Source organism: Paramisgurnus dabryanus, chromosome 19 (genome assembly GCF_030506205.2).
Source record: "Paramisgurnus dabryanus chromosome 19, PD_genome_1.1, whole genome shotgun sequence".
NCBI classification, from domain to species: Eukaryota; Metazoa; Chordata; class Actinopteri; order Cypriniformes; family Cobitidae; genus Paramisgurnus; species Paramisgurnus dabryanus.
This window is the reverse complement of record NC_133355.1, coordinates 25,026,956-25,038,325: the sequence shown is the minus strand read 5'-3', so window position 1 is coordinate 25,038,325 and position 11,370 is coordinate 25,026,956. Positions and strand designations below refer to the sequence as shown.

At 42.9% G+C, this 11,370-nt stretch overlaps 1 protein-coding gene across 9 annotated transcripts in view; it reads right to left on the bottom strand.

The window, feature by feature from the left end:
* Positions 1-3,420: 3,420 nt before the first annotated feature.
* Positions 3,421-11,370, bottom strand: part of atat1 (alpha tubulin acetyltransferase 1) — a 17,842-nt gene continuing 9,892 nt past the window's right edge. The window contains exons 10-13 of one of the 9 annotated variants that reach the window (XM_065294109.1): positions 7,329-7,524; positions 4,972-5,075; positions 4,785-4,874; positions 3,421-4,267 (exon numbers count right to left, since the gene is read on the bottom strand). In XM_065294109.1, coding sequence (XP_065150181.1) covers positions 3,967-4,267; positions 4,785-4,874; positions 4,972-5,075; positions 7,329-7,524 — 691 coding nt within the window. In that variant the 3' untranslated portion in view covers positions 3,421-3,966. Of the gene's footprint in view, positions 4,268-4,725; positions 4,875-4,971; positions 5,076-6,233; positions 6,871-7,328; positions 7,525-11,370 lie in introns of those variants that run through there. The other 8 variants (XM_065294052.1, XR_010545626.1, XM_065294060.1 and 5 more) reach the window with 8 other exon arrangements.

Below are 11,370 nucleotides of genomic sequence, written 5' to 3'. Positions count from 1 at the left end.
ACAGGAGATTCACTAGACTCAGTGGGTATTACGAAGCTGGAGACCACAGGACGAGGGACTCCAGCCACCCGTACAGATACTAATGGGGCATCCAACAGGCTGGCGATGAGACATCGGAACCTTGGCAGTGCTGGAGAGTTCATCAATGTAGTTTGGTGAGGAGGAGTGGGTGTGGCAGTCATTATGTGAGACGGTTCGGGTATGGGAGCCATCTTGAAAACGGGTGCAGGTGGAACTACTGCACCTTTAACAACTGGTACAGTGATGATGGTGGCTTTCTGATAAATCGGAGCTGGTATGGATGTGGCAAACTCGAAAACCGGGGCAGGTTTAACAACAGCAAACTGAGGCATGGAGTGGGATGACGTAGCGGCCATCTTGTGCGCGGACGCTGACACAGGGGACACAGAACTCGAGAGAACAGCGTCCGTGCTTACAGCGGATTGCTCGGTCTTGGGTCTCTTCCTCCGTTGCCGATGACGTGAGCATTGCGCTGGCTTACTGATGACTGGCTCGAGTGTTTTTTCAGTCTCTGCGGGTCTTTCGGCGGTGAACTCCCACAAATTCCATTGGCTACGGTTGTGCAGGTAACCGACGAAGCCCCAGAAATCCAGTATACGCAGCCCGTCCACCTCTTGCTGCGGCACGGATTCGTCGAGACATTCATTTAAATAGTTCTTCAGTTCCGAGTCACTGAGGTCCAGGCCATGCGAAAGTGACCAGAAAGTTTGCGCAAAACTGCGAACAGGTTGCCCCTGTTGCCGGAGGGAAGTCAGGTCGTCGAGTGCGTTCCACCATTCTTCCTCCGTGGTGGGGGGTGAAACGTGCACTCGGACACTGCTGAGACGGAGCATAAGGACACAGGGAATACACCAGGGAACTCGGGAAATCACGGGAAAGAGGAATTGCTGCTGGATCCTGAAGGGGTCGTTCGTTCTGTCACGGGTGAGAACCAGGTAAGACAGGATGAGGCAAGATGCGGATCCAAATGCAGTTTATTCCAATATATGCAGGTAAATAAGCAGAAAACAAGAGCTAGGGAACACACAAGGGACTAGCGACATCATACAACGAACGACAAAACAAGAATGAACAGGCAGGGTATAAATGCAAGACAATGACCAATGACAGAGCAGAAACAATGAGTAACTAGGACAACACACAAGGGGAGAAGCATGATCACAATGAATATCCATGGTAACAAACAAGGGGGCGGAGACACTAATTAACACAGGGAGATACAACTGGAAACAAGGGTGCACAAGTAAACCACATAATACACAGAGACATAAGCATAAACCAAAACACAAGTATAACACAACACAGGGACACAGGGACCACTACGTTACACAGTGCTTAAAACAAAGTTGTGACTGCTGAGTTAGCGCTATATGCTAGTTAATGCTATATGCTAGCGTTTAGGCTGAAGTTTACTATTAATGTTACAGTTACGTTTTGCAGGTCCATACTGAAAAAAAACCTAACCACTCAAAAACGTCCATTTACAATCTCCAAACAATTGATTATTCCTCAAATTCTGAATTTTCATCTGATACAGGCTTAAACATAAGGGGCACTATTTTAACGATTTAAGCGCATTGTCTAAAGCGCACAGTGCAACGTTTAAATGGGCGTGCCCGAATTCACTTTTGCTAATTTAACGACAAGAAAAATGGTTTGTGCGCCGAGCGCATGGTCAAAAAGGCTTGGTCCTATTTTTTAATGAGTAATGGGAGTATTTTTGGGGGTAACGTGCAATAAACCAATGAGAGTCTCAGCTCTCATCCCCTTTAAAAGCCAGTTGTGCTGGCGCTATGTTTAATCCCTATTTAGAGGACGGACTTTGTAAACTGAAAAACTAAGCGGAGGAAGAAGATCCCCAGTTTAAGATTAATGTTAAATAATTTTGTTGTTTTTCAAAAATTTTTATTAAAACCTTTAAAACCCGTTTTCTTTTAGTCATGGAAGTAAAATAGCAGGATTTTAATTGCTTTAAATGGCTATCCAATATCATCAAAATATAATTTACAAGTATGTAAGAAAAGGTTTGTACTCTAAAAATACTTGAGATAAAGAATTTACAAACGGCTCTCTGCATGTTTCAGCACTTGGACAGCGTCAGTTTTTTAAAGCATTACTTAAAAATGTTTCTCATCTCACCATATCCACAGGTCATCATATACAATAAATCCATGAGGTAGCATTAAAAAAATAAAACATTTAAAAACAGATGCATTTGTTTAAAGCAAAGCATTTATTTACTTAACAGGGTACAGGTGAAGCAGCTCTTTGTACCTTTTTACGTCTCATAATTAGTCCTCATTTATGTCCAAGAGACTCAATAATAATCTTTTACATTTCAATCCTTTAATCTTTTTATATTTGGAAAGCATTTTTGTGCTGCTGAGCATTTATGTATGTGATAAGCAAACCCGCGTTGTCATCCCGTTTATAGGCGCATAAATAACAAAAAACATATTGTGCCATTGACTTTAGACTTCAGAATGGCCTCAAAATGGCAACGCGACAACAATGCGCCTGAACACACCTCGTTTTTAGATCAGAACGCCCATGGGCGCAAACATGGGCGCAAATGCATTTGCTATTTAAACAACGTGGCGCTAAACGTGAAAATTATAATTGCGCCGGGTCGAAACTAGCAAAATACACTTGCGTCGCACTTTGCGCTGCATTGCGCCAGGTGTAAGATAGAGCCCAAGGTCTGTTTGCACACACAGAGAGCTACTGAACTGAACTGCTCTGTAAAACAGCCAATCAGAGCAGAGCTCAACATTATTATTCATGACCCTTTCAAATAAGGGAAAATCCTGGGGTTTGTAAGTTCACATTTAAAACCACCTCTTGATAATTTGTGCACTTCTGAAATTATTTCACTGCATTCTTTGGCATAGGGTGACCAGACATCCCGAAAAATTCGGGACAGTCCCGAAATCTAAGCTGCTGTCCCGAATCCCGAATTTTGCTCTAATTGTCCCGAAAATTATACTGAAGTCAAATCTTAATCCCGAATGCCACTTTAATTGTCCTAAAAATTATAATAAAGCAAAATCTTGAGTAGTTATTGTCTGATAAAACATGAGCAAGGGGGTCGAGTCATCCTGCAGCCAGCCCCCGCCAGCTGCAGCATCTTGTTTGTTTTATATACATACATACATACATATATATATACACACACACACACACACACATATACTGTAGGTGCGCATTAAGATTTGCACTGATAAGGCACGGTGCTGGCAGCAGTTAAAACCTCCGCAAAATATGCTGACATTGAGTCTCCACAACCCCAGTAGGCTCTAGTGAATTTAAAGTTGTATTGCATTGTACTTATATAAATAAAAATTTGATTGGTTCAGTAACTACAGTTTGAAATTCATGATCTTTTATTTTTAAATAAAATAAAGAAAACTATTTTGGGATGATCTTACTATTATTCTATGAAGTATAAAATACTTTTATACGTATTATATAAATGTATTTATATGCATATGTACTTATATTAATATGATTGTTTCAGTCTGAAATTCATTATCTTTTATTATTAACGTCTGCCCCGAATTTCAGCCAATCTTATATGGTCACCCTACTTTGGCACCTTTAAAATTTGTAACAGAGCAATGTTGCAAATGAATCTCAACAGAACACATTTTCATCAGTTTATTTTTGTTTTCCGTGAAAAAAAAATAAAAAAATTGCATAGAGTGGTTTCTAAAAAAAAGGATAATGTTATAAAACTGTGATTATTGAAGCACAGGCATGTACAGAATGGCTAAAATATAAATAAAACAGAAAGTCTAATGTTGTTATACATTGCTGCCGTTATCATTTTTATTAATTTAACACACATTAAAAGCCTTTTCTCACTTTTGTGTTTCATTCAGTTTTTTATAACATTTTCATTATTCTCATTTCTTTCTCTCAACATCACTTGAGCTTCCTTCTTCATCACCACGGTCGTGTGCTACGATACTCTTGTTTCTGCCGGACCCACTGAGCATTAAAGCTGTTTTCCCCGACGGTCCAAGACCATCCATCTCTACCTCTCTCCATCTCAGATCTTTCACCCGTCCTCCAGTCTTCTGCTCTCGCTCTGGACCACTGCTCCATATCTCTCCCCAGACTGTTGTCTGTGATCTTATGGTGACTGTGTGGCTCTGAGGAGTCTATGGAGGTCTGTTCCTGCTGATGATCATTCTTAGCGGCAGTGAGGACTGGAAGGGAGACGACCTGGCCTTGAAGATACGGTCTGATGATTAAAATAAATGAAAGCAGAAGAGACAGATAAAGGAAACTCAACAGCGGTGAAAATAAAGACATCTAAGTGGAGAGTAAATGAATGAAAGCATTCATATTGTAATAACTATGCCCACGTAGAAACCAACCACACACACCTTATTTCATGTGTAAAATATATACTTTGTATTGAAAAGATTAAAAGTGCTGGTTGTAATGGCACAGAAATGCTTATACTGTACCATATCTGGACCTAACGTGAGATATAATTCATATCCATAGCACAAACAAAACAGAATGAGTTATTAATAATGTTGAATTGGGGTTTTATTAAAAACGTTACATAAGCATGCTGAGCAATAGTAATAGTAAAGCAACAATCATGCACAAAAGGTGGGTGTAGGTTCTGCAAAGGCGTAGTTATTACCCATAGTTATATAACTAGTTATTATGAATTCCTGGCTTTTTTCGGTTCAGTGTTCGCTTCGGATAAAATAACACATGACCAGGAGCGGTGAGAAATGTCCGACCTTTGTGTTGTGTTTTTGTGCTCCACTGCATCTGCCTGTGCCTTTGTGTCACACAATCTCTCACAGAGCCCTGAGGAACACACACCACAGCTGCTAATGGTTTACTAATTCGCTTTCCTGGCCACCATCGTAATTCATCACGTCCCCCAACGCTTGGCGCACGACTGCCGTTCAAACGGTGCCTTACCTGGAAGCATGGAGGTGCTCTGCCGTTCCGCTAATAATTGCCCGAGGCCCCTGCTGTTGATATGGCGACTGTAGAGGTTGCTCCTGGCAACCAGACCCTGATGACTGTAGGATGTGAGGAAGATGGACAAACAACAGCGATAGGAGGTGGAGGATGGAGGAGAATGGGGTGAAATATAGGACATAAAAAACAAAAGGGGTGAATGTGGTACCAGGAAAAAACAAAAGAACAAATCATAACGCAATTAAACAGAACTGCGAACATAAATTTAAAACTCAATATTGAATAAAAATAAATTGGACATTAGAGCAATGATTGTGTGATTTTTAATCCGAGGACAGATTAAAAAGATTCAGGTTTTGAATCTTAAAAACGTGCACGTGACAGATTAAAAGCATGCTGGTGTGATTCATAAAACGAATGTTTGCATAAAAAACGCGCATATGCCTCACTTTCACTGTGAAATCTATAAATCGCAAATGAGCTTGAAATTGTGCACAGCTGAATAGTTGCAGATTTCCTTGAAACAATGCCAAATTAATGTCACTGACATATAAAAAAGCACCTGTCAATCTTTTAATCATTTTCAAGAAGCAACAATGGCTTATATTTCCAAAAACTGGCAGCAATCATACAAGCAAAAATTCAAAATAAGTGTACGGAGTGTCGTGTGTGGTTCCTTTTTTCAAAATGTGTTCTGCGCCTTGAGAGATCCTGTGTGCATCACGTGTTTTGTCAAAATAAGTGCCTGCTGCACACGCGTCAAAACACTTTATGATAAAAGAGCGCTCACGTTCATGGGCGTCGGAACCATTATACGTGGGTGGGACAGGACCCACCGACTTTTTAAGACCCCCAACGATAATGGACCCACCCACTTTTCTCTAATTTAGCGCATTTGTCTGTTCACTTATCAAAGCGCTGTTAGTCAAAATCCATTCCCACTAGAGGAGGGATCCTCAACCTTTTCCTTTTTTACACCGTGGACCCGTTTCAGCTTTTTTTTTTTTTTTGCGGAGGGGGGTGTCGCTAAGTTGCTGTTCGAACAAAGGGGGGGGGGTGTTGACATGGGGACCCACCCACTTTTCATTTGCTTTCGACACTCATGCTCACGTTCACAAAATACATGCAAGACACTCCCTCAACAGTAAACTTTAAGATTATGAGCGTGAGATTATGAGAGTATCTGGCAAACGCGAGCGTCTCTTTTATCATAAACCCTTTAGATGCGTCTGCAGCAGGCACTTATTTTGATAAGACTTATTTTGATGCACATAGGTTCACTTGACGCGCAGAACACATATTTTGAAAAAAGGAACCACACACATGACAGGCTACATACAAACTTCGCACTGAGAGCCCTCGAAAAAAGAAGTCACCGGCTGCCACTGGTATGTCTGCTCAAACCCTGACGCTAAGCACTTTTCTACGCCAAAGACAGTTTTTATAAATATGGACTTTGCTGTGGATTTTTTTAATGTGTATATTATACTGCATTTCTGTCAAGAGATTCTTCTAAAAGTCCCACATTGCATCTTTAAATACTCAATAAGATACTGAAAATAACCTTCATTTTTTCCAACTGCTTTTATTACTTGGGTCTCAAAGTGCTCAGAACAGAGACTGCACCACATCTGAGGATTGAAACTATAGTAAACCCACTGTCTATATTCTAAAACAATACATGGTGGAAAAGATACAGAAAAAGTCGAACAAAAGAAGTTGCAAATGTGTTTTATCAAACCATCATAGTACAGAAAAGTTCGCCGTCCACACTAGCAAGGCAAATATCATACATAACAAAGACTAGCTAACAATTTAAAAACCACAGCTATGGTTAAGTCAGTGACGTTTAAGGCCGAGGGTCAATGAAAGCTGAGCCTTGATCTATTTAAAGAGCTAGCGGGGAATAAGAGATTGTGAGAGAATGAGAAAAATACAAGTGTGTGTGTGTGTGGTTGAAAAGAAAACAAAAGTTCAAACTCATCGAATGAATGAGTTATAAAGCCGGAAAACACAGTAGGAATGTCATAATCGGGGCCATGGATAAAATGAGTGTTTCATAACAGGAGACGAAAAAGAGGGAGGAAGAAAGAGAGAGAGAGAAATTCACTAGTAAGGAAAATGATCAAGGAGGTTTACGTAAACACACAGACAAAGCGTTATTGATGCACTGATGAGAAGAATTCCTGCCGCCAAGTCGGCCATGCATTCATTTAACACAGGAAGTTGCTCTTATCAAACACGCTCAGTATCTCTATGCTTTCATTCCTACACAGGAAAAATAACTCTTGCATCCACAGAGATGGAATATGTAAATATTTGGGTGACTTTATGTTAGGTTTCGGGAGATGTACCTTGTGCGTTTTGCCCTGCAGTTGTCGTTGAGCTGGGAGGAGGGGTTCTGGCACTGGAGCCCCGGGAGCACGGTGGGTCGGAGAGGGGCGTGGCTGGGGGAGGATCCCACACTGAGGGAACGAGACTGTGGAGAGTGAGGGGGAACCGCTGGGCGTCCGAATGGCCAGGGGAGAGTCTTCTGCTCCTCCCGTACCACTGCGGAGGAAAGGAAGTGATGTCAGAGCTCATCTATTCCACCGGATCTAGTCAGTATAACTGTTGTTTAAAAGCATGTGTGACCCGATTTAGAAATCCAGGCTAAAGTCCCATAATTAAAGTGAATTCCTCAAATTCGGACGTGAGAGCGCAACGATTTATTTATTTTCCTGATGTTTTTGTCACGGCCAAAGCAGCAACTAAGAAAAAGAAACCCAAGGTTTTGTCGAGGAGACCAGAAAGAGAAAATGGGAGAGTGACAGAATAAAAAGAAGGATGAGGATAAAAAATTTTCTGGAGGCTACTTGGAGAGTTTAGAAAGAGACTTATATCACTTTGTGACATTGTGGCGTCATGGACCTACGACACGGGCGAACCGGGTTCAAATTTTTAACCAAGCAGCCACCGTCACAACTGACTTGTAAAATCGTTTGGCGTTTGAAAAAAATAAAACCAATGAAATTATATTATATGACACATGACATGCTGGAATTCACACTATGTGACCTAAAGAGCTGTCTTCTTTTCGTTTGCGACAGTGCTGCGGCCCTTGTGGCCTCTAGGGGCGCTAGATGTGAAAAATACATGTCTAGCAACCCCTAGTGGCCAAAAAGTTCCATGGTGTGCCTTTAAAGGAAAACACCACCGTTTTTTAATATTTTACTAGTTCTTACAGTAACTTAGACATATTAATACATACCTATCTTTTTTCAATGCATTCACTTAGCATTTAGCCTAGGCCCATTCATTCCTTAGGATCCAAACAGGGATGAATTTTAATTTTGTGCCACCATACTTACTCATGTAACTACTCATGTAACAGTCTTTAAATAGGGAAAACATGGAAGTGTTTGGTGGCTTCTGAATTCATCCCTGTTTGGATCCTAAAGAATGAATGCAGCTAGGCTAAATGCTAACACATTCACGACGCGCTGTACAAAGATTAAGGGCTCTATCTTACACCCGGCGCAATGCGCGACGCAAGTGTCGTTTGCTAGTTTTCACCCTGCGCAATTATAATTTTCACGTTTAGCGCCACGTTGTTTAAATAGGAAATGCATTTGCGACCCCTTTTGCGCCCATGGGCATTCTGGTCTGAAAACAAGGTGTGTTCAGGCGCATTGTTGGCGCGTTGCTATTTTGAGGCAACTAAAGTAGACTATGCCATTGACCAACAAAAACCTGCTCTAAAGTCTTAAGTCAATGGCGCAATATGTTTTTTGTTATTTAAAGAGCACATTAGTAATATGCGCCTATAAACGGGACGACAACGCGGGTTTGCTTATCACATACATGAATGCGCAGCAGCACAAAAACGCTTTCAAATATGAAAGATTAAAGGATTGAATGTAAAAGATTATTATTGAGGACATAAATGAGGACTAATTATAAGACGTTAGAAAGCGCAAAGAGCTGCTTCACCTGCAGCCTGGTAAGTAAATAAATGCTTTGCTTTAAACAAATGCATATGTTTTTAAATGTTTTTTTTAAATGCTTCCTCACGGATTTATTGTATATGATGACTCTGTACCTGTGGATATGATGAGATGAGAAAAATGTTTAAGTAATGCTTAAAAAAACTCAGGACGCTGTCCAAGTGCTGAAACGGCTTTCTGCACGTTTCTAAATTCTTTATCTCCTGTTTGTTATTTAAAAACGTATTTTAAAGTACAAACCTTTTCTTACATACTTGTAAATTATTTTTTGATGATATTGGATAACCATACATTTAAAACAATTAAAAGCCTGCTTTTTACTTCCATGACTAAAAGAAAACGGGTTTTAAAGTTTTTAATAAAAAATAAAAATTTCAATACAAGTGAAAACAACTAAATTATTTAACATTAATCTTAAACTGGGGATCTTCTTCCACCGCTTAGTTTTTCAGTTTACAAAGTCCGTCATCTAAATAGGGATTAGACATACCGCCAGCGCAGCTGGCTTTTAAAGGGGATGAGAGCTGAGACTCATTGGTTTATTGCACGTTACGCCCAAAAAACACCCATTACTCATTAGGAAAATATGTACAACCCTTTTCGACCCTGCGCACGGCGCACAAACCATTTTTCCCGTCGTTTAAATAGCAAAAGTGGATTCGGACACGCCCATTCACACGTTGCGCTGTGCGCTTTAGACAATGCGCTTAGATCGTTAAAATAGGGCCCAAAGTGTGAGGAACAGGAGACGAACCCAAGCGCAGGCGTAGATGAAAACAGAAACTTTATTAAACAAGACACACAAAACAAAGACCCACGAGGGGGTAAAACAAGACTATGACTAAACTAACAAGACTTTACTAAACAAACTGGAACTAGACTTGGATATACAAATGGAAACATTAACTTGACAAAATACTCTAGACTTGAATTCACACATGTAAGAACAGGTATGAACAAAACGAATCCGCACAAGACAGCAAACACAAGGGCATTAAATAGGGGAGCAAATCAAGAGGGGAACAGGTGACATGAATAAAACAATAATGGGATAATTAATGAGGAAACAAGTGGGCGGGGTAAGGAGACGAGACAGAAAGCACATGGCTAAATTAACAAGGCCAGTGCTTTCACACAAAACATGGGCCTGTCATGATTCTGCATCATGACTAATACTAAAACAAGGACAAGAGGGCAGAACCATGACAGAACCCTCCCCTTAAGGAACGCCTACCAGGCGTTCCTCAGGGGAACACTAGACACGACAGACAGACTGACAAACAGACACAAACCAACAAAACATGGCAAATAAACACAAAGGCAGACAAAAATATACTACGAGAGGATTGGGGTTACATAACAAAAACAACATCCATGGGAGGGGGGGCGGGGGCACAAGAAAGTTCTGGGGGGGCAGTCCAGGCAGGGTAGAACTGGGTGGGCAAGGGGTCTTGGGTCCAGTAGAGGGCTTGGGACGCGGAGTCCGGGCAGGCTTGGAGGTTTTAGTGGGAGAGGTGGGTCCAGTAGGGGCAGACTGAGGCAAGTTTAAGGACGGGAGGACAGGAGGCACAATGGGGAACAAGGCAGGGTCTCTGGGCAGGAAAGGGGCAGACACAGGAGCAGGATGAGACAAAAAAGGGCGGGCTGGATAGGGAAGGGAGTCCAAGGAAGACATGGAGACGGAGGCAGACACAGATGGTGAGACAGAGTCCAAGGCAGGGGGCGCTGCATCCGGCAGCGGAGACGGCGAGACAGGGGGCGCTGCATCCGGCAGCGGAGACGGCGAGACAGGGGGCGCTGCAGCAGGCTGGGGAGCCGACGAGACAGGGGGCGCTGCAGCAGGCTGGGGAGCCGGCGAGACAGGGGGCGCTGCAGCAGGCTGGGGAGCCGGCGAGACAGGGGGCGCTGCAGCAGGCTGGGGAGCCGGCGAGACAGGGGGCGCTGCAGCAGGCTGGGGAGCCGGCGAGACAGGGGGCGCTGCAGCAGGCTGGGGAGCCGGCGAGACAGGGGGCGCTGCAGCAGGCTGGGGAGCCGGCGAGACAGGGGGCGCTGCAGCTGGCTGGGGATCCAACGCCGCACCAGGAGGAGACAGAGAAGGAGTACAGGTAATCTTCTTCCTCTTCTTTCTCCTTGGGCGAGGAGCTGAAGCCGTGGCAGGTGAGGTGGACACCGCGGTGGTAGCGGCGGGTTCTGTTGAGGACCCCTCAGACGTAGACTCCCAAGATGCCCTTCGCCCTCGCTTCTGAGGAAGGCAGACAGGTGGAATAGGGCTCTCGGGAGCTGATTTGGAGAGAGCTGGGTCCTTCAGGGCCACCATAGCCATGACACGGTGCTCCGGGATGGGAGGAAGCTGAGCGGGCTGGTCAGCTTTGCTTGGGCCCCTGGGATCGCGGTTCATCAAATAATTAAC